At 37.9% G+C, this 23,155-nt stretch overlaps 1 protein-coding gene across 1 annotated transcript; it reads left to right on the top strand.

Annotated features, from left to right (window-relative positions):
- Positions 1-7,820: 7,820 nt before the first annotated feature.
- On the top strand, positions 7,821-19,854 carry LOC146547424 (sodium/potassium-transporting ATPase subunit alpha-1-like). Its single transcript, XM_085263693.1, has 23 exons — positions 7,821-8,029; positions 8,517-8,627; positions 8,906-8,965; positions 9,633-9,734; positions 9,856-9,957; positions 10,095-10,208; positions 10,404-10,538; positions 10,985-11,102; positions 11,264-11,532; positions 11,627-11,935; positions 12,062-12,196; positions 12,690-12,882; positions 12,978-13,153; positions 13,255-13,391; positions 14,584-14,734; positions 14,829-14,997; positions 15,082-15,236; positions 16,110-16,233; positions 16,748-16,893; positions 16,993-17,123; positions 17,268-17,369; positions 18,840-18,931; positions 19,713-19,854. Exons 1-23 carry the CDS (start codon positions 8,018-8,020, stop codon positions 19,739-19,741), a joined length of 3,072 nt encoding a protein of 1,023 aa, XP_085119819.1. The 5' UTR covers positions 7,821-8,017; the 3' UTR covers positions 19,742-19,854.
- Positions 19,855-23,155: the final 3,301 nt, after the last annotated feature.

Below are 23,155 nucleotides of genomic sequence, written 5' to 3' on the forward strand. Positions count from 1 at the left end.
AATATTAGCACAGATCAGTGTATCAGTATTTACAAAATAAATTGTAATACAAAACTGTATTTGTCCTTCAAGCTCAGTTTAGATTATGCAGTTTATTCATTACTCATGGTTCATGACAGTATTTTCCTACAACTTTATAACTACATGGCTATTACGTGATGTTCAGAAACTTTGTTTTCAAAATCATTTTAACACTACATCGACATAAACTAGCAGGTTTTTTAAAAATAAGGAATTATGTCAACTATTTATTTATAAGTGCAATTCGACTTTCCAGTGTGCTGTTTACCCAGACCTCAAGTCTCCGAGAGATCGGATGTAGTGGTCCAAGGTCTAGCTGTTGGGAGTGGGAACACGGGTAAGTGGATGTATTTTGACTTCCACAGGACAAATAGGGGCACTTTCATGTCTCTGGAAGGAAGAAAGAACAAAGAATGTAATAAGTGTGGCTTGAAAAGTCTGATTGACAGTGTGGTTACAGCTTAATCCTTGAAACTTGTGCTGTTACAGCACCACTGGTAGTAATGTAATTTAACAGAATCTTTAAACCGGTGGCAAACAAAAAATGTCACAAAATCTTAACTGTATTCATTAAAATGTATAAGTGGTTATAAAATGATTAGTGTTTGTTTTCTTTGCAAAGATCCATGCAAAAAGTTAATTTACTAAATAAAAAAGCGTTACAAGAGTTATAGTTTTAGTAATAATACAGATGTTCCTAAATTTTGAATCAACAGAAAATGTCTTGTCTTTACTTCAGCGTGTCAAAATTACACTGAAACATTACATTTTTATTTAAATCCCAAGCAGAAAACAAACAAGCAATACAATGCAAAAAAAATAAAATTAATAATCACTGGCCCAGAATCAGAGTGTCGTTGTTCTTCCCCTTCATGCCGATGCTGCATTCTCACCCTGTTGGGCCTTATGAACAATAGTACCTACAAGTTTAAAAATAAATGTACTATATTGGCATATTTACATTTATTAAGCTATTCCTTTTCAAATAAACCTAAAAGCTGCTTCAGAGAGTTTCTTCTTTTTACCACACACTGTGTCAGCAGATGCAATTCAGCTGACAAGTTGCAGTGAACTTCATAACTCAGAGATCATTTAGAAAATGTAATTAAATGAATAGATTTTTCATGTGGTAAAACAGTTGTACTTTACATTAAACTTTTGCCTACTGGAGCTTTAAAATATAGCAGCAGCTAAATGCTATTCCATTTTATTAGACATGATATAATAATAATAATAATAATGGATTGGATTTATATAGCGCTTTTCAAGGCACCCAAAGCGCTTTACAATACCACTATTCATTCACTCTCACATTCATACACTGGTGGAGGCAGCTACAGTTGTAGCCACAGCTGCCCTGGGGCAGACTGACAGAAGCGAGGCTGCCATATCGCGCCATCGGCCCCTGTTATCTTGCTGTTATCTTGCAGTGATTCAATAATCACCTACTAATCCTTTAAGGGGTACCTGAAGCGCGCAACATAGCAGAAGTAAATAAATTAACAGTAATTGTGATTAAGAAAATCATTTTTATCCGGTTGGATGTGTGCTTTTAATCAAAATTATGTTTTTAATGCTAAAACTTAAAAATTTGTTTTTATTCACTCATTTTCAAATTTACCATTTAATAAAAACACAGAAAAAATAGTAAACCACATCAATGTCGTTGTATTTTTTTATTAGGCTAAATACTTTACTTGCATTTCTGGTAAGAAAAACAGGTTTAGTGGACTAATGTTATGGAATAGAATAGAATAGAATAGAATAGAATAGCATAGAATAAAGCTTTACTATCCCACGAATGAGAAATTTGGGTGTTACACAGCTCTTATAGCAAGGGGAATATAAAATATAGAAGAAAGACACAAAGTGGTCCTATATACACAAGCAACTGAAGTTTGTATATATAGGTAACAATGTAGCAAACAAGCTGATTAGTAAGATAACCCCAAAAATGTTTTCAAGCATTAGGTCATTCAGCTGCTGGTAAGAATGACCTTATGCATGACTGACTCCTCAGACAAGTGCACTGTGTTTACAATCTTTAGATCAGCTTGGTATTTGTCTAACTATTAACAATATAATTTTTGGTTCTAAAATATTTGTGTTTTCTTGTTTTAATGACAGGTAGTCTAATAAATGCGTACTGTAGCACTGTAGATGAATCCAGATATTTAATTAAATTTAATTTTGCTTTAAAACTAACAACACATTTTAATGCTTAAATCATTGAAAGGAGAACGAAGGGTGTGCAAATGTTTAACATTTTCAAAAGACTTAGTGCAGCTGCCAAAGAGGAACTACTGATTGTTGAGTTGATTAACTCTTGTTTTATAGTTTGGTGAGGGGTATTTTGAGCAAACATTCTTGGTGCTGTAGCTCACTGAGGGGTCCATTTACACAAAAAAAGAAAGTAATAAAAGGAAAATTGTGTGATACATACTATATAAATATTGTATAGTAAATTTGCATTAATCAACAACAATGCAGATCGTTGTTGCATTGTTCTCATGCTGTGGTTAACATAAAAGTGCCTTCTAGGTCTCTCTTTCATGGCTCATTTGTTTACTCTGTGTTGTCACCACCTTTTTTGTCTTTAAGATTTCTGTGTAATGCACATATCCCTCCTCTATGACACACTCACTCTTGGAAATCATTTAAAGAGCACAAGTCATACACGCTTGTCTTGTTTTGTAAATATCTAGAAATCGGATCAGTCGCTCTGAATGGTGTGTTGATATAACCCTAATGCTATAAGGCAAAATTTTAAAATTAGAGAGTTCTACACTAGACATAAGTTGAGTGCTAATTAGGAATTGACTCTGGACTGACTAGACCATTCCAGAACCTTCATTTTGATTAGTTTTTTTTTCTTTAGCCATTCAGAGGTGACCTTTCTGAATAATGAATAATATAATAATATATTATAATATATAATAATAATAATGAACTGTGGTTCACTGAAGTCCAAAAGCCTTAGAAATGGCTTTGTAATCGTTTCAATGCAAATAGACATCAATTAATTTGTTTCTCAGATGTTTCTTTAGATTACAGGTTGCTTTTTGAGATCTTTTTGCCTGCTTCCGTTTGTCAGATAGGTTCTATTTCAGTGATTTCTTTATTTGCCAGGTCTTGCAGCACAGAGGTTATCACTAAACTGCCATTTAAGTAAACACTGTCGTTGTAATCTCTCTCTCTCTCTCTCTCCCTGTATAACTGTATTGTTTCACAATTAAGAATAATAATTGGCATTTCACAGAAATTCACATCAAGTTTGTGATTCCTGAGGAAGTGCGGTGATATTCCCCCAGGAAAGACAAAGTGGCTTTCTACACTTGATCCATGACCTTTCATCACCTTAACAAAAGATATAAAGATATGAAAAATCCAAGTTGAACAGTCAGTCACCAAATCCATCTTGCCAGTTTTTGTATTTTTATTTCCCCCTGTGACTGCTAGTAATTATGCGGCTATAAATTGTCCCCTTCTGTGGCATATTTGAATTTGGTGTTGACAGCAAGTATCTAGTCTATCTCTTTATTTGAAGTGTTTCTCCCAAACTTTGCAAAACTGTGATTGCAGATATTTGACTTTGATTACAGGTCACAGAGCTGGGATCCCATTGTGATGGTGCTGACTGACTCTACTACAAAACATCTCTGAAGTACAATTATGAAAAATCCATGTTTTGGGACATTTTAAGGTAGGTTTACTCCATCAAACACTGATTAGTGAACAGTTTATTCATTTTTTTCCGATAGTCCTTTGGAGGACTCTTACAATAGTACATTTAAGGCTACTTATGCCTTTGACATTGAACTCCTTGCAGCTGTTAAATGAACTAAAAATCAAAAGCACTGTCCTTATGTTTGCCCTGAGATTGGGTTTCATTCTTATTAGTTGAAGAAAATTGAATAAGACCGAGGGGCCCTTAACAGGATGTCAGTCAACATAGTTTGAAATCAAGGAAACCAGTTTTACTCTATGTAAGCATTTATTGCCGGGGGGTCCTTCAATCTAAAAGAAAAAACGTGCATAGAGTGAATACAACTTCACTAAAAACCAAACGAAAAAAATATTAAAATGTTTGTTATTACTGCCCATTAAAAAGCCTACGTTTTATTTGTAAACCATGAAATCAACTGATCCACACCAAAGCCCAATTTTCCTGCTGTAAGGTGATAGTGCTAAGCACTGCACCACCTGGGAATTTTTTTAGAAGTGACTTTTTAATGCAGGCAGTGAGCAGTGATGGTTTCATTCTTTCAGGGAAATAAAGGCAGTATTAGTGTGAAGGGCAGTTACTAGCATGGCTTTTTTTGAGAAACGTTTTCCGAACAAACACCGCTATCCAGTCTTAAAGTCCTGACTCAAATTACCTAAACACTGCACGACTGTTGAAAGGAAGTTGACGGGAATGACTCACTGCTAAATGGTGTGTTTCCAAATCTGAAACTTTTCAGTTTGTCTGTTTGTCACTGTTTACTATAGCAATAAATGAAACAGAACCGAAAGGGTCTCTTTGCTGCTGTTGCCAGTGTCTAGAGTGCTAAGAAAAATAAATTCTACTTACTTGTCCAGTTCTGAGATAAAGTGATATGTTGACCTTACTGCACAATTACTCTATTTTTAAAAAATGTGATGTTAAATGTAAAAAAAATTAATTAAGAAGATTAAAAGCATTATATCTCACATTCAAACTTTTCTCAGCACACTTTGGTTAAATCAAAATTCAGTCACACAACTGATTTAAATAATGTCATTATTGTGCTAGGGAACAGGGAAATATAATAATGCATTTATATAGTGCTTTTTGGGGCCCTCAAAGTGCTTTACAATTCCACTATTCATTCACTCCCACACTGGTGGAGACAGCTACAGTTGTAGTCACAGCTGCCCTGGGGCAGACTGACAGAAGCAAGGCTGCCATATCGTGCCATCAGTCCCTCTGGCCATCACCAGTAGGCGGTAGGTGAAGTGTCTTGCCCAAGGACACAACGACCGAGACTGTCCGAGTCGGGGCTTGAACCGGCCACCTTCCGGTTACAGGACGAACTGCCAACTCTTTGAGCCACGATCGCCCATGATTGTGTCTTCAAAATACCCATAGCATCATAGACATTTATACTACAAGTATATTTATAAAAGTTAAACAGTAATGCTCTTTAAATGGAAATGATGTGTACTGTCATTTACATCTTTTTATTATTTTATTTATTTATTTATTTATTTATTTTTACATTTGTTACATTAATTTCCGAGATTTTCCATGTTTTTCTCCTGCCTCTTTAGTTTTATATGATCCACTCACTTTGTTCTCTCTCTCTCTTTGCATCTTTATACCCCTCCTCACTTAGCTTAATGGGGTGACAACACACGGTTGCTCGTTTACAGCAAACATATCCAGCTCCGCCGTACATCAAGGACAGTCCTTCCTTTATGATCAGGTTGTTGAGTTGGAGTGGGGGCGGGGGATGGGGGATGGGGGGCGGGAAGTGTTGGATAGGATGTTAAATTGCAATGCTTAGGCTACAATACTCCTCAATAAACACCAGAAGACGTCACTAGATATGTGATTTATTCACAAATAATAAATGTTTATCTGCAGTAACCTCAGAATAACCTTCATTTTCCATACTCACAGCCTCATACCTTTTTCAACCCATGTGGTGCTACGGCAGGGATCAAACTAGATCATCAGGCAAAACATACAAAATTATATAATAATACAGATGACTGAAATTTTGAAATATTAAATAAGTATCCAAGCTTAGCTGGATTTTAAAAAACAAAACAAAACAGTAAATATCATATCTTGGTCCAGTCAAAATGCATTACAATCTCTGTCAGTTTTCCTCAGTTAACAAACATAAGCATAGAAGTGAGCCTGAAAATGTTTATGTGCCTGTGTATGGAGGCGTATTTCATTGACACTTAGCAACATTACATTTTTACAGAAGAAAAAAATCACAGTGATGTTAAAAATGCTATTTTATCAACTTCCACGTGGCTTTCTTACCTCACAAACTCATTGGTCCAACATATAAATCCTGAAAAAACAAAGTGCTGAAAAGGGGCTTCTTGATGTTGCTCCTGTCTATTATTGTAGGGTCTTTATCTTACAATTTAAAAAAGAAAGAAACCCCCCCAAATTGAACAGGCGTTAATACTGCCAAGATTCTCGTTGATACTCGCATCGAAATAAAAGACTGCTGAGAATAGCTGCTGTTGGCAGTATATGAGCTCACTGTGTGTCAATTCAAGTAAAGTAAGATCTCCTACTTTTTCAAACTCTCTGGGTTAACATCGTAAAATGCTTGTTGTGCTCAGCTCACCTTTCTTTGGAAACAGCGTTTCTTAGGAACTGCTTTCTGCCCCTCTCTTTTCTTTCTTGTAATTATTTGATTTTGCTTTCTTGTAGAAAGACATGACTCACAGTGTGCATTAGCGCTCGCCTAGGCAGAATAAATCAGTTGTGCTATAAAAGTGAGTCAAGCGTGGGATGGACTGAACCATTTTGTGTTTTTCTAATATATATTAATATGTACAGAAGTGTGCTTTGGACCTCGTACTTAAATTTGAACCATCTCATTCATCATTTACCTTTCTCTCATATTTATTTCAGACAGTTTCCATGTTTTCCTCCTGCGCCTTTTGTTTTACATTTTACCTCATCTTTGTCGCTCCATTCTTTGCATCTTCACAACGATCCTCACTTTGCTCTGTGGGTTGATAACACAAAGTTATACGTTTACAGCAAACATATCCAGCAACTCCCTGCTCTGCACCCATAAAAACTTCAAGGACAGCCCTTCCTTCCTAAACAAGAAGAGGATACATTGATTTGATGAGGGACATCAGGGTCAAAAGTGTTTTTTAATTACATGCTAGGTCTTTGTTGACAAAACTACCCCTTAAAGATTTATGAATTTTACGAGATTACAAGTTGTAATTTTTTTCTTTTTTTTTTTTCATTTCTAAAAACCTGTTCCTTCCATAAATGGTGAAAAATCCTAATCAATTAGAGATATATTTTTGCCTCATGGGGTTTCCCAAGGCAAATGGCAAATAACCCTCTCCTTCATCTCTTCTCTCACATTTATTTCAGACAGTTTCCGTGTTTCTTTTCTAGGTTTTCTCCCTCACCCTTTTTTTGTTTGACAGTATATCTCTTCTTTGCCGTTTCTTTCTTTCTATCTTTACACCCATCCTAACCTTGCTTAATGAGATGATAACATGCTTACATTGATTCACACGTTTACAGCAAACATATCCTGTAACTCCATGTACTCCGACCAGTCAGACATCAAGGGCAGCCCTTTCTTTGCGAACAGGAAGAGAACATCTTGGTTTGATGAGGGATATCAGGGTCAATTTTCGAGCATAGCTGTGTTCATCAAGGCACCTAGAACACGCTAGGTCGCTGATGATTGGTTTTGTAATTGTATGACCAGATTCGCAGTGAGGTTTGCTGTGCCCAAATGTATAGGGAGGGTTCATTGTGCATGTCTGGCAGAGGATCCTTGTTTGTTAGATCTTTAACTTCCCCTTCCAGCAACGCAAGGATGACAAGGATGAAGGGTTATCGAAGTTGACTGATCAATTGTGGTAGCTCTATTGCCGAGATATCTGCACTGAGTAGTGGCACCAAAGCTGAAGGGAGCCATCAAGCTGAAGGAGTCCAACCAAGCGTGGTTAGCTGTTGGGCTTCTGGACACAGCTGACGGGTACCCTTGGCAGTGACTGAAGCAAAAAATTTGAGTGTTGGAGGAGTTTAATCATAATACCTCCCCCAACCCATGACCTATTGAGTTTAACCTCCACGCTTCCTTCCTCTAAGCTCCTCCTCCACAGGTATAAAAGTAAGCTGAAATTAAGCCACCTATGTTCAGGGCAGAGTGGAAGACGCAGGAGACAACTGGACTGAAAGAGGGAGGTGGAGTAGGAAGGTTAGACTGATTAACTGAACTGACTGCTGTCAGACTGCACTGCAACCATGGGAGTGACAGTAAGTTTGGACTGAGCTCGACAGTTTTGGATTGCTCAGGGTTGAATATTCTTGCCGCTTACTTACACATTAGCTTACATCTCTGTTAAATTTCTTTCTTTTTTTTTTACTTCTTTATCAACTGTGAAGAGACATTTTTCGAAATTATATAAACAATGACACATTTACTTCATTATGTAAAATCTGAAAGGCAACTTTCCAGCATGTTTCATGTTGTATCAGTTTTATTTAAAACCCTATTTTGTGACACTGTGAAAACATACATTAATTTCTTTACAGCTTTAGAAACTTAAAACATATTCTAAAATGATCTATTTGAATTTGAATTTGCTGTTCTAATATTTAACAGCATATCAGTTAACACTATATTATTCTTTAATTGTTGACAATAATTAATAATTTAGGTTCATGCAACTTTCTGCTTTAAAATCACCTTCGATTTTAGTCGTATTCAGAACTCCCTTTTGTGACACTTTGTTCATAACAGAAAATGAAAGATGATTACAAACTGGCGGCAACCGCAGACCACGAAGAGAAGAGGAGCAAGAAGGGTAGAAAAAATAGGGATACGGAGGACCTGAAAAAAGAAGTTGACCTGGTGAGTACGTAAATTATGTGAAGCCACTCTGGGATAATCTTTCATGTAAGTGTTTGATTGGCACAATTTAAGTATGCCAATATAGTATAAAGAGTTTATAACATGTGAAAATCCGTGTTCAAACACAAAAAGATTCTTATCTTAAAATGACTCTGTATGGAGCAATGTGTAAAGTGCAGATGCATTTTGTCCCCTGTGTCCTTCTGGAGGAATTTACAGGGATGTTTTTTAAGCCTCAAATGACATTTTCGTCTTTTTCTCTCCCACACTCTCCTTAGGATGATCACAAATTAAGCGTGGACGAGATTCACAGAAAATATGGAACCGACCTAGTCATGGTGAGGACTCCGAATATGTGTCTTTGTTTTTGTGAGTGTTTGAGATGGTAAGGACAGAGGCCAGGAAAGATCAGGTAGTCTTGAAAAACATCATGGTGTGCATGCAAATAATAGCATATAAAATGTTCAAGATCTCAGTTTCTCACCCACTATGAGCAGTATCTAGTTACGGAGTTCTGTTTTATTGGTCTAGTTTTCCAAACCAAATTCTTCAAATTTGAACAAAATGAAAACTAAAAGACTTTTAATCCACACGAGCCACTATTTTTTTCACATCTCTTTTATAGGTAAGCATGTTAAACAACTAAAAAGCAATCAAATAATAATAACTTAATAATTTGCTATATGTTCTCCAGGCTTAATCGTTTTGAACTTTCTTGTTTTTTCAGTCATTTGTTGCCTTGACAGCTTTTGTGTGGCCTGTAGCAAACATCAAATTTAACATTAGCTCATTTTGTGCATAAAATTGTAAAATTACAGAGAAAATACCACTGCCTTGCCACTGCTGTGCCAAGTAAAAAAACGGCATTGGAAAGGCAAAATTAAGAGGGTGACAGGAACCAGTAAATATACTACAATATTACTGTTGTAGGATGTAACTATACTGTACTACACATGTACAGACAAGTCTTTTGAACTTCTGGGGTAACTGAGACACTGTTTTTAGGGTCTCTCCTCCTCCAGAGCAAAAGAGATCCTGGCCCGAGATGGCCCCAACGCCCTCACACCTCCTCCCACAACACCCGAATGGGTCAAGTTCTGCAAACAGGTAGGAGTCCAACATCCTCACCATGAAAACCACAAACCTGTGTTTTAACTCACACATTATAAATGCAAAAAAAAGTAAGTACAACCACCAAAGGTTAAATGTTATTTCCCCTGGTTTCCAGCTGTTTGGTGGTTTCTGCATGCTGCTGTGGATTGGTGCCTTCCTCTGCTTTGTGGCTTATAGTATCCAGGCTGCCTCAGAAGATGAACCTGCAAGTGATAACGTAAGCGAGTCTTTATCTAAATTGTTATTGTGACCATTAATTCAATTCAATTCAATTCAATTTTATTTATATAGCGCCAAATCACAACATAAGTCGCCATTAAGGATCACCTAACTCTCTCGTGTCTCTTCATGTAGTTGTACCTAGGTATCGTCCTTTCTGTTGTGGTCATGATCACGGCTTGCTTCTCCTACTACCAAGAGGCCAAGAGCTCCAGGATTATGGATTCCTTTAAGAACATGGTCCCACAGGTGAGACACTGAAAGGAAAACTAATGTAAATTCAACATATTTACAGCTTATATGAATTAAGAAACTGCAGTATTTTTGCACAGTCTTAAGGGAAAAGTTCTGCACTGATGATACATTTTATCATCTGAAATTTTGGTGTTGGCATTAAATTCAAACCGGGTTAATCAAAAATTCCTAAAATCTTTGATTTCATAGCAAGCCCTGGTTATCCGTGACGGAGAGAAGAAAAGCATCAACACTGAGGAGGTGGTGCTTGGAGATTTAGTGGAGGTGAAAGGAGGAGACAGGATCCCTGCTGATCTGAGAATCATCTCTGCTCACGGCTGCAAGGTCTGTATCTCAAATACTCTTTATGCCAGCAAACATTTTTGTAGAGCATGTGTTTGATATCTACTATTATTTATTTATTTATTTAAATGAGAAGAAGACATGCTGTGATGTTTAGTTAGTTTTAGACATAGTTTAGTTATGGCCGGCGACAGAGTCAAGCTCAGCCCTCAGTCCATTTAGATTAGCTAATCTTGTGCATGCAAGCTGATTGCTCAACTGTTCAACATTTTTATGTATCCCACTAGTAAATCTGAGAAGTTACTAGCTATGTTGATTGGATGTGGTGGTCTTCATTCTAAGTAGCTTTTCTTTGATCATATCATAAACTGTTCCCATTTGTTTCTTAAGTTTATTATTATTATTTTTTACAAAAATATTTAATTCTGTGTTTTCATGTCACTGATCCCCTCACTGATCTTCGTTTGATTTTGTTTGTTATCTCTCAGGTGGACAACTCCTCCCTGACGGGTGAATCAGAGCCCCAGACTCGTTCTCCAGAATTTTCCAATGAAAACCCACTGGAAACCAGGAACATTGCTTTCTTCTCCACCAACTGTGTTGAAGGTAGAGTATGAACAGCTTGTGGTTGACAATTTGAGTGTGGTTTTTATTTGATGAAACAGTAGTTTAGTGATGCTTGCTGGTAATCCACAAAATAAGAAGGATAACAAGGAAGAATGAAATCATCCATTGTTCTGTGGACTCTGTGTCTCTTCAATTTTCAGGCACAGCCAGAGGAATCGTCATCAACACTGGAGATAATACTATCATGGGCCGTATCGCCACCCTGGCTTCCAGTCTTGAAGCTGGAAAAACTCCCATTGCCATTGAGATCGAACATTTTATCCACATCATCACTGGAGTGGCCGTGTTCTTGGGTGTTTCTTTCTTCATCCTCTCCGTCATCCTTGGATATAACTGGCTGGAGGGTATTATCTTCCTCATTGGTATCATTGTCGCCAACGTGCCAGAAGGTCTCTTGGCTACTGTCACTGTGAGTTTTGGTGTCAAATGACATTCTCTGCAGATAGCTTATGTCTTACTGTCTGCAGTTGTCATAGTTTTGAAAACTTACGTTTTGTCTGTAGGTGTGTCTGACTCTGACTGCTAAGCGCATGGCCAAGAAGAACTGCCTGGTGAAGAACTTGGAAGCTGTCGAGACTCTGGGCTCCACCTCCACCATTTGCTCTGACAAGACCGGCACCCTGACCCAGAACAGAATGACCGTGGCCCACATGTGGTTTGACAACCAGATCCATGAGGCCGACACCACTGAGAACCAGAGCGGTACCTCTTTTGACAGGAGCTCTGCCACCTGGGCTGCTCTGTCCAGAATCGCCGGACTCTGCAACCGGGCCGTCTTCCTGGCTGAACAGAACAAAGTTCCTGTTTTGAAGGTGATAAACTTTCATTTCTTAAGGCTCTTGTGGTTGGCAAGTAAAAGCTTTGGTATTTTAAATAAGGCATAGGATGTAACTTATGAATCCATTTTACCAACTCTGTCTTTTTCTAAAAATCCACAGAGACATGTGGCTGGTGATGCATCAGAAGCTGCCTTGCTGAAGTGTATCGAGCTGTGCTGTGGATCTGTTAGTGACATGAGAGAAAAATACCCCAAAATTGCTGAGATCCCCTTTAATTCCACAAACAAATACCAGGTAAATCATCCATACAGAGTGACAAATCTCAAAAATACATTGTACATGCTTTGGTTTGTGAACTTCTGTTTCAAAGCTTTGTGTTTAAATCAAAAGTCCAGTAAGCCAATTTTCTCAAAAATACCTATACAGTCTGACTTCTTGTTGTTATCAGTGGAGTCATCCTTTGCTGGCAGGAGTACAGTTTAAGGCAATAAACCTTGACGGTATGTTGTTGTGGAAATGCACAGTAGTATACTTCTTTGAAGTGCAGTGCCTGGTTCACATATATACTTGGGACATTGCAATGTAAAGTCTCCATGAACAATTCTATGTGGTCACAAATAATCGGCAGGCACAGTGACATCTCCACCAATGCTTGCACTCACTGCTAGATGGTGAAATTCAAGTCACACTCAAGATTACCCTTGCAAATGTAGAACGCCTAATGAGGGCCTAATTTTTGAGACCTGAAAACTTTGCGTTTAAATCAAGGCTTTCTGTTGCCCCACAGCTCTCCATCCATAAAAACAACACCCCTGGCGAAACCAAGCATTTGCTGGTGATGAAAGGAGCTCCAGAGAGGATTTTGGACCGCTGCTCCACCATCGTGATCCAGGGCAAAGAGCAGCCTCTGGACGCTCAGCTGAAAGATTCTTTTAATAGTGCCTATCTTGAGTTGGGAGGCCTTGGAGAGAGAGTTTTGGGTACAGCTTCACTTCTTTTTATATCAGCATTTATGAACTGTTTGTTTACTGGAGAAAATTTAATCTAACAAGTACTTTCTGTGTGTCTTTTTCAGGTTTCTGCCACTATAACCTCTCTGATGACCAGTTCCCAGAAGGCTTTGCTTTTGACACTGATGATGTGAACTTCCCCACTGAAAACCTGTGCTTTATTGGCCTCATGTCCATGATTGACCCTCCTCGTGCTGCTGTGCCCGATGCTGTGAGTAAATGCAGGAGTGCTGGAATCAAGGTATGCTAACTTTTTTGAAACAACAGATTTTAAACTTTCTCTTTTTTCAAACTGTGGTCAAAACTTCAAGTTAAATATTTTTCTTATCTTTTCTTTCTCAGGTCATCATGGTCACAGGTGACCATCCAATTACAGCCAAGGCTATTGCTAGAGGTGTGGGTATCATCTCAGAAGGCAATGAGACTGTTGAAGACATTGCTGCCCGCTTAAATATTCCAGTTTCAGAGGTCAACCCTAGGTTAGTTTTCTTATCAAGATTTATTTAGCTAGCTTTGAACATTTTGTGAGCATAAGAGGCAGCTGTTCAAATTAAATCAAGTTTGGCTAATGAAGGTTTTGACATCTGCAGAGCCTAAAAGGCTTTTACCATTAATTTGTGCAAGAAAAAATAATCTTGATATGGTTCTTAGCTACTGGCTTTCCTGTTTCTTCATCAGCAGTACAAGACTATACTATACTATAATCCTGAATCAGTAGTCATCTTCGTAACTCAAGTGCAAATAATACCTAATAAATGCAACACATGTGATTCATTATCTGCAATGGGAAGACAACAAGTAGAATATGTTGTAAATGTAGCTTTTTGCTGAATGTTCCATCATCAACTTTTGCTGAGGCTGATGTTATTTTCTTTCCCCCATCATTATCTTTTTCTAATATCCTTAACATAGTCTGTGCTTGGACACAGGATGTTGGACTACAGCTGCTGTTCGTTAATAGATGATTCTTATATAGTGCTTTCCTGCTCTACTTGAGTACTTGAAGTACTTTGTACAACATGCAACATTTATCCATTTATTCATGCACATTGACACACGAGCCAGCAACCTTCCAATTAGCGAATGAACTCCTCTACCTCCTGAGCCACACTACTGTCATCCAGTTGTCCCTCATTTATTGTGGGAGTTACGTTCTAAAAATAACCTGCGATAAGTGAAATCCGCGAAGTAGCCAAGTCTATTTTTTGCAATTATTATAAATGTTTTAAGGCTGTAAAACCCCTAACTACACACTTTTTTCAGACAGGCATCAAGATTTTTACACTTTTCTCTCTTGTTTAAATACTCTCAAAGTTCAAACCTTGTAGAAAAATAAGTGCAGTATTATAGAATGAAACTGAAGGCACCCGCAGGTGATGATGCTTCGTCGACATTGTTGTGTTTGTTGGGGAGAAAACTTACAAACATACAGTGCAGCACTTCAGAGTCACACTGCAAGCGAAGATTTATGTAAATTTGACAAGTTGAACGCAATCTGTACTGTGCAGGAGACACTGCACGAGGTTGATTGAAAATGGTCTACAGCCAATCAGGACGCAGAATACAATGCGCATTAAAAAAGAAAAAAGAAAAAAAAAGCATGCAGAATTGCACAAAAAAAAAAATCAGCGAAACACCTCTGTACTAACACTACTGCAATCTAATCTACAGGGAAGCTAAGGCCTGCGTCATCCATGGTAGTGAGCTGAAAGAAATGACCCCAGAGCAGCTTGATGATGTGCTGAAGCACCACACTGAAATTGTATTTGCCAGGACCTCCCCTCAGCAGAAACTGATCATCGTGGAAGGATGCCAGAGACAGGTGAGCATCAGGGGTGGCGGGAGTGGGGATTCTCACACACACAGTTTCAACATTGTTTTGTTTAAAATGTAAATAAAAAAATGCTTTCTTCCAGGGAGCCATTGTGGCCGTGACAGGTGATGGTGTGAACGACTCTCCAGCTCTGAAGAAAGCTGACATCGGTGTTGCTATGGGCATCGCTGGATCTGATGTCTCCAAACAGGCTGCTGACATGATCCTGCTAGACGATAACTTTGCCTCCATTTTAACTGGAGTGGAAGAAGGTAACATCTATATCAAGACTTGGAAAAAAAGTAAAATTCCATAAAATACAAAGCTTCGCAGCAGCTGCTGAATTCCTTTTTCAGGCCGTCTGATCTTTGATAACTTGAAGAAGTCCATCGCCTACACTCTGACCAGTAAAATCCCAGAGATGTCGCCATTCCTCTTCTTCGTGCTTTTTGACATCCCTCTTGCCCTGGGAACTGTCACCATCCTCTGTATTGACCTGGGAACTGACATGGTGAGATTTTGCCTGATTCTGTTCAATTCAGTTTAATTCAATCTATGTAGAACAAAATCACAACAACAGTCACAAAAACAATGATTTTAGAAGGAAGAATCATCCACGCTGTTTTAGCTTTAGCACATTCTGTTAAACACGTTTAACTAATTGTTGTGTTATCTGGCCTCTTAGATAAATAAAGTTTGGTATTATCCACATAGCAGTAAAAGTCAATGTAAAAGGGAAGCATGTATAATGTAAACAGAATTGGTCCTAGCAGGGAACCCTGTGGAACTCCATAATTAACCTTAGTGTGAGAAGAGGACTCTCCATCTTACATGAAGAAACTGTAGTCCATTGGATGGAAAGGATTCAAACTACTGTAGCACAGTACCTTTAATACCAGCAGTATCACTGAAGCTGTTTCTGTGGTGTAATGTGGTCTACACTGACTATTTAGAAGTACTAATTATTACCTTAACCAGATCAATCGTAGGGAGAGAATCTAAATAAATATCAGTAGTATTAAAGCTTACTGTGAGTAATGATATGTTTGTGACATTGTTATTAAATGTTGTTTTTTAAATAGTTCAAATATTACTTATGAAGAAATTAATAAAGTTATTTATACTTAAGTAAGTTGGGTACAGTGCTGAAAAGAAAACTGCGATTTTTGCTGTTTTCCTTGATCAGAGATGGATAGGAAGATGTCCTGGGTTTTTCTTAGATCAACAATCTCTTTTTGCAGGCTAAAAGAAGATCTCTTTGTTAATGAGGGGGCATTTCCTCTCCAGCTTACTGAATCTGTTCTACACAGAAGCTCAAGCGGAAGATAATGCATTTATGGGTGGATAATTTGTTTTTTCTTTTTCTTTTCTTGTGCCATGACAGGTCCCTGCCATCTCCCTGGCCTATGAACAGGCTGAAAGTGACATCATGAAGAGGCAGCCTAGAAATGCCCAAACAGACAAGCTGGTGAATGAGAGACTCATCAGTATGGCCTATGGGCAAATTGGTAACACATCGTTCACTGTTTAACCTTTAGCTATATCAAATCTGTTTTTAATACTTTTGTGCTGTTTTAAGCCTTCCTCTACTGCCCCCTGCTGGATTTTGTTTATACTGCAGACACTAAAACACCTTTAAATATCATATCCAAAATGGGTACCGTCATTTGGTGAGGAAGTTATTGCTTATAGATTGAATGCAATCATTAATTTAAATGCATATTACTTTATTAAATTGAAAGATTTTTTGTTTGCAGGCATTAAAAACGGAATCCGTCAGTTTTTTTCAGGCAAATCTGATCATTATTTAATTTGTTAATAGGTTAAACGTGCGGCATTGTTTCAAACAATTAATGTGTTTAATTTTCATTCACCATGGATTTGCAGAGTATTACATTGACATGTCATATTTGCTACTGCTTTCTTTATGAAGAGGCAGCCACAGTTGTTATTTATATTTGTCATTAGTAAAAGTTGAAACCCTGTCTGATAAGCATTCTTTGATGTTTTTGCTTCTTTTAGGTATGATGCAGGCCTTAGGTGGCTTTTTCACTTATTTTGTCATCCTGTCTGAGAATGGATTCCTCCCCAAAGATCTGGTGGGAATCAGAGTGTTCTGGGATAACAGATATCTAAATGACCTGGAAGACAGCTATGGACAGGAGTGGGTCAGTCACAGTAATGTTACTAACTTTACTCCAGACTGTGAGAATTGTAAAACGTGTGTGTTTCAGTGATTCAGTGTTAATTTAGCTTTTGTCCCCCAGACGTACGAGCGCAGAAAGATCGTCGAGTTTACCTGCCACACAGCTTTCTTCACAAGTATTGTGATCGTCCAGGTGGCCGATCTGCTCATCTGTAAAACCAGGACCAACTCCATTGTGAAACAAGGAATGAAGTATGTATGCACAGATATACATGAGATCTCCAATAACAACAGACTTTGGAACCGCCATTTTCCAAATAAACCGGCAAATAAGTCCAGTTTTAACGAGATTAGTCTCTGCTGTTTTATTGATTCTTACATTTATTTATTTCACAGGAACTACGTTCTCATCTTTGGCATCTTTGAGGAGATGGCTCTGGCTGCCTTCCTGTCATACTGCCCAGGCATGGACATTGCCATCAGAATGTACCCTATGAAGTGAGTAAAAACAATCTGATAGGTTTACACTATAATTTTCTACACTGTAATTATACAAATGAACCAAAACACTCAGCATTATTTGGCTACTTTAGAGAAATCGCTATATAAGATAAGATAAGATAACCTTTATTAGTCCCACACGTGGGAAATTTGTTTTGTCACAGCAGGAAGTGGACAGTGCAAAAGTTATGAGGCAAAAATTAGAATACAATAAGAATAAATACAGTACACAACTGTACAGAATAGAATAAAATAAAATACTATATACAGTAGAATAAAATAAAATAAATATACAATAAGATAAAAATAGAATACAAATACAAATACTATATACAACTGAGTAAAAATACAAATACAAATATATTCAGTTTTGCTATTTCACCCATGTTTTTGTGGCTGCCTAGTTTGCCATCTTCATTTATGCAAAGACGATCATGTCCTTGTATTTTGTTAAATGGAGTTTTAGCGTTGTTAATATAAAATAAAATATGTTTATTACTGTCATTTCCACTTTGTAGTAAAGCGCACAAGCTGCGATATGGGTTGCTCTCCTCTAAAAAGAAAAAAGTTAAGACACTTTTAGGCTCATCGGCTCAGAAATTCATACAATCTTGCCAAAGAATATCCAAGAGGACCATAAAACATTTGCATTAATTTGTTTACTTTTCCTGTGGGTGTTCTTTAAATGTTGTGCAGTATATCATAAGTTTTCTATGTGTGCATTATGACATTGAAAGGGATCATGTCCGTATGGTCTCTTCTAGACGTGACCAGTAACAGGAATTTTAAGATCAATACTGACACAAATATTTGGTGATTTCAGAACTGATACTGGCCAATTTTTTTTCTTTCAGACAGAAAATATGAACAGCTTTCCCTGTTATTTGTTATATGTAGTTATATATGAGTCCTTGATGTGACAATGAGGTTTTAAAACAGTCTTTCTTTGTCGTGGATTGCTTGTTTATGCTCTGTCCAACTTTGTTCGGGTTAGCTGGGTTTTGTGTTTGTGCCGTTTCAAATATGTGTTGCCAACAGGGAAGTTGCAGAGTGCCCTCTGGTAGGCAAACTTGCAACATCAATGGTCATAAAATGACTGAAGGCTTTTTTCTCCCCATGTCTTCCTTACTTTTTTTTTTAATCAACTGTTATATATCCTGATACTGTTATTTAAGCTGATATATCGACCCCACTGATATATCATTTGGTCTCTAGTCTGTTCTTACTGACCTGTAGCAGTGAGTACCTTCTGTTTTTAGATTTTTTAGATGCGTCGTTTTGCTTCCTCACCTCATAAATTCATTTTAACATCTGGTTGTCTACAGCATAATGTTCACCATCAAAGCTTTTCATGTGCTTTTACAGAACCTGACATAAGAATTTCCAAGATGTTGAGAAGCAAGCTTTTGTGTGGGTTTTTTTTTTGTCATTTGAAATTGAATCTTTGTCTGTCCATCCTTACCTTAGGCCAATGTGGTGGTTCTGTTCCGTTCCCTACTCCTTCCTCATCTTCATCTATGATGAAGTCAGAAAATATATCCTCAGACGCACCCCAGGAGGTAAGACCTTCCCAGCTCTTTGTTTTACTTTCTGACACACGTAGGACACATTTTTGCCTGTAAACTCTGCATTTTAAATATTAGTGTAGGGGAATGCAAAGGTCATACTTTTTTTACATTTTATCTAAAGGGTTTGAGAAACCACAAACTGAACACCAGAACAGCAAAAAGTATTAAGAGTGAAAGGTGAAAAATGTTGATTATTCCAAGAAATGAAAATAAACTGTGTCCTGATGATCAGACTTCAGTTCAGAATTGTACAGGATGTAAATCTAATAATATAAAACCCAAATACACAAACCTCTAGCTCTTCTAGGGTCATATGACTTCATCCCAGGGTGAATATTAATGGCCTCGCTCATGATATCCTCTCATAAGCAACCCTGAGACCAAACTGACACACCCTCACATGTCCCTGAAGGGTAGAGCTCCTAATAGCATCATCACCAAAATCATGGCTGCAGTTTATCTTCTTTATAATCCCCAGTCAAGTCAATTTTTTCCCCAATAACTGTCAGTAAACATAAGCAAAATAAAGTAAAGACAGATAAAAATTAGATAAGTTGGCCACTCTATAATTTTTATTAGAATTTTTCGTTGGATTTGTCTGTAAAAGACAAAAGGAAGTATCTAAACTCTCACATTTGTGGGTGTGCGAATGCACAAGTTGTGTAAAGCGCTTTGAGTGCTCAGAAGAGTAGAAAAGCGCTATACAAGAACCAGTCCATTTACCACATTTGACATGAAACATCACACTAATTGTGTCTCATTTGATTTCTAGGTTGGGTGGAGCTAGAGACATACTACTGAGCCAACATGACATAGGCTTGGAGGATGTGCGTTTTTCATTACCATCTTATGCAATCTTACATTATTAATATAAATATATATTTATCAGTGTGTGTCACAATAAAGAACGTCTGTTGTACACTGAGGCTGCCTGCATGTTAGTGTCTTTTGTAAACACTTTTCTCGTAGGTTTCTCTGTTTTGTTAGCAGTAAAAATACTGATTCAGGATGGGGGTGGGGGTGGGGGGGTGGGGGGGATTTCCCTGAAGCTTCAGCAGATATAGGACCTGTGATTCATTTCCACCTTTCTACAGTCCTTAGTTTGGTACAAGCTATGTGTCACAAATAAAAAAGTAACATATTAGGACATTTTTCTAATAATTTGCTGAGAGGTTAGAGACCATTTTGTTCAAGAGCACAGAGTATTTTAATGGGCAAAGTGTTGCTAATTTCTTAGATTTTCCATTTTTCCCCCACCTCTTCGCTCTTTGTTTCTTTGTACTTTTACAACTGCCACCAAAACCAGCACTACCACCACCTTTACTAAACATGGTTGAGTAGCTACAAAGAGTCATAAGTGTACTAGAAACACTTCCAACAACCCCCACAGGCCAGCCGGTGAGCCAAGCCTTCCTCCTCACTGCAGATTCCAAAGAACAGGAAGTGCACATGTTGATTTTGTGAGGAACATCAAAGTCCTTTGGTTAAAGGGCAATCGTTTTTTTTTTTACATTTTATTAGAGAAGTTAAAGATATTGTTGTCTCTTCAAGGGTACAGTGTGTTCCAGGTACTCTGTGTTGCTCACTTATTCACTGAAACCATCTCAGTTAAACTTTATGACTTTGCTTTGATTTCTGCTGGCCGCAGAAGTGCTGAGCTGGGGCTTCCAGTTCCCAAACCTTTTGGTTCCTGATAGCATATCAGTGAAACCAATTAAATCGTATTTGTAAATTGACTTTGCCCAGATTCTGAGTCACGATAAAAAGAAAACACACCCTCTTTTCCAAGGGTTTAAGGATCAGTGCATAATAGAAAAATCTGGTCGTTATGAGGTTTTAAAGTTAGTTAAATACAACCTTCAATGAATAGCAAAGCCATAGCAAAGCATGAATAGTCCTTTTACATGATTGTTCAGAATTTAACTTACACACTGTGATCACCTGTTAGGTCTTCACCCAAAGTCAAGGTCACATTTGTCATTTTACAGACATTTTTCCATTTTCACAGCCAGACCTTCACGCACCCTGCCTAAATTCCACCAAATCCTTGCTCTTCATGTAGGAACATTACTGAATCCGAATTAGTCGTTAACATAAGGTTCTTAATAATTTAATGACTGGTATCCTGTTAGATGGTGATGATCATGATCTTCATGGTCATGATCATGGAGGGAGTGGTCCTACTGGTTGACTCCCACATTAGGAAGGCGTGGTTGGGGCTTTCCTTTCACCATTATGCTAACATCAGTGAAATGCTGGTGAATTCACATATTTCCATGCTTTTTATGTGTCAGGGTTACCACTGACCATCCTGAACTTTAACTTTGTCAAGTAGATTGCTTTTTACTGGATGTGACTCTTTAAAAGCCTCATTGATTTCTCAAAGGATTCTAATTGTCTTTATTTTCTGTAATACAGTAAGTCAAAAGCACATCACTCTACTGCTCAGCTTTACACATTTCAAAAACCTTGAAACTGCTATTGATTGTAAGCTGAATGAACTAGTACATCCTTGAAGTTTCAATAAAGCACTGGGAGTCAGATTTATCAGGTAGATGTGCAGTAATACAGAACAAAGGGTTGTTGCTGAAAAGAACAGTGCAGATCTGTGCACCAGGATTTTAACTGTATGCACAGAGTAATTCGAAGCACTAAAGCAGTTTTATTCCTCCACCACATTGGATCAGGTAGACAAGGTTTTACTCTTGTCTACCTGCCTGCCAGCTTCATATTCACCATCCTTTTTCTAATATATCCATTATCCCTCCTCTGCACATGTTCAAACCATGTCAGCCTTGCCTCACTTTATCTTCAAATCACTCAAGCTGAGCTTTTCCTCTGATGTTCTCATTTGTAATCCTGTCCCAATGAAAATCTAAGCATTTTCAGCTCTCCACTCCTGACTTCATCATGCAGTACCACAGTTCCTCCTTTGGCACCCTATCATATGTTTTCTATAGATCCACAAAGAAGCACAGTTGGAAAAAATCAGCTACATTCTTTGCCAGACATCCCCAAAGCTCCACAAGTATGTCATATGAACCCACTGCCACTCTTCAGTGTGTTCATAGCTGTCCATACTTCCTCCTTACTAATTCTCTGCTGCTCATCCTTTCTGGCATGATCTTTCTGTCCAGCCAATCGATATAGTGTTTTTGTTTTTCCTTAGTGACCAGCCTTGTGTATGAGTCACTGTAACTGTTTGCCTTTGGCACTTCTTTCTTTTTGCCATATGCCTAGCCTCCCACTACTCCTCCCCACTTTCTTCATCACACGAATGATTCCACTCTTTCTTTGCCAACATCTTTTGAATATTTTCCTCTCCTAATGGCATCACCATCTCCTCTTTACTCCATCCAGAGGATACAGTAAGTACCTTCTTGGCAGTTTCCCTCACCACTTCCCTTCTGCTTTCCCAGTCACTGGGTAAGTCTTTACATGTTACATTTTACTCTGTCACTGGTGACATCAGCTGAGATGAAGATCTCTGAGAGTTAAAGTCAGAACCAACTTCTTGCCTTTCCAACAGAAACATGGAACGAGTGGATGCCTGGCTGTTGGGGGCAGGATCCCAGGTAAGTAGAGCATTTTTGGGTCTGTCTACATCCATCATGATTCCCACTGTCAAATAGAGGGGCAGTGTCGTGTAGTTAAAAAACAGAATGGAAAAGTATAAAGTATGTAATCAGTGTGGCCAAAAGTAGTTATGTGATTTTACATGATCAAGTCTATGACCTAAAATTTCCAATGTGGAAAAGCAGCCCTACTGTACATTAATATTTTGCTTGCTGGAGTTTTAAAATATAAGCTATACAATCGTTATTCAATTTTAGCGCACTTGATGTCCTTCCTTCGAAGGAGAAACAGACAAAATTTGTCCGTCTGTCTGTTTATTAGCAGTCTTTGGTCGACAGCTTTCATTTTCATTTTCAGTTCAAGCTTATTTAATTTGGGTGAACATGATATCAAGTTCACACAAATTGTGAAAAGCAGTAAAAACTTTACATTACCCACACATTTTTATGGATTGTGTTCAAAACTCAAACAATATACTAGGCCCTGAAGGACATGACTCCCTAGGTTGGCGAAACATTTGACCTTCACCATCATATAAGCACTGAAGTTCAAAGTTGACCTTGAAGAAACATTTCAAGACCAAATCAAGTAATATATGATATGAAAGGACATGGCAAGAGCTATACAACACTTTTTTTC

The sequence above is a fragment of the Mchenga conophoros genome, linkage group LG23, assembly GCF_057382185.1.
Source record: "Mchenga conophoros isolate Kocher_MC1m ecotype Shallow Benthic linkage group LG23, M_conophoros_male_GT1.1, whole genome shotgun sequence".
NCBI classification, from domain to species: domain Eukaryota; kingdom Metazoa; phylum Chordata; class Actinopteri; order Cichliformes; family Cichlidae; genus Mchenga; species Mchenga conophoros.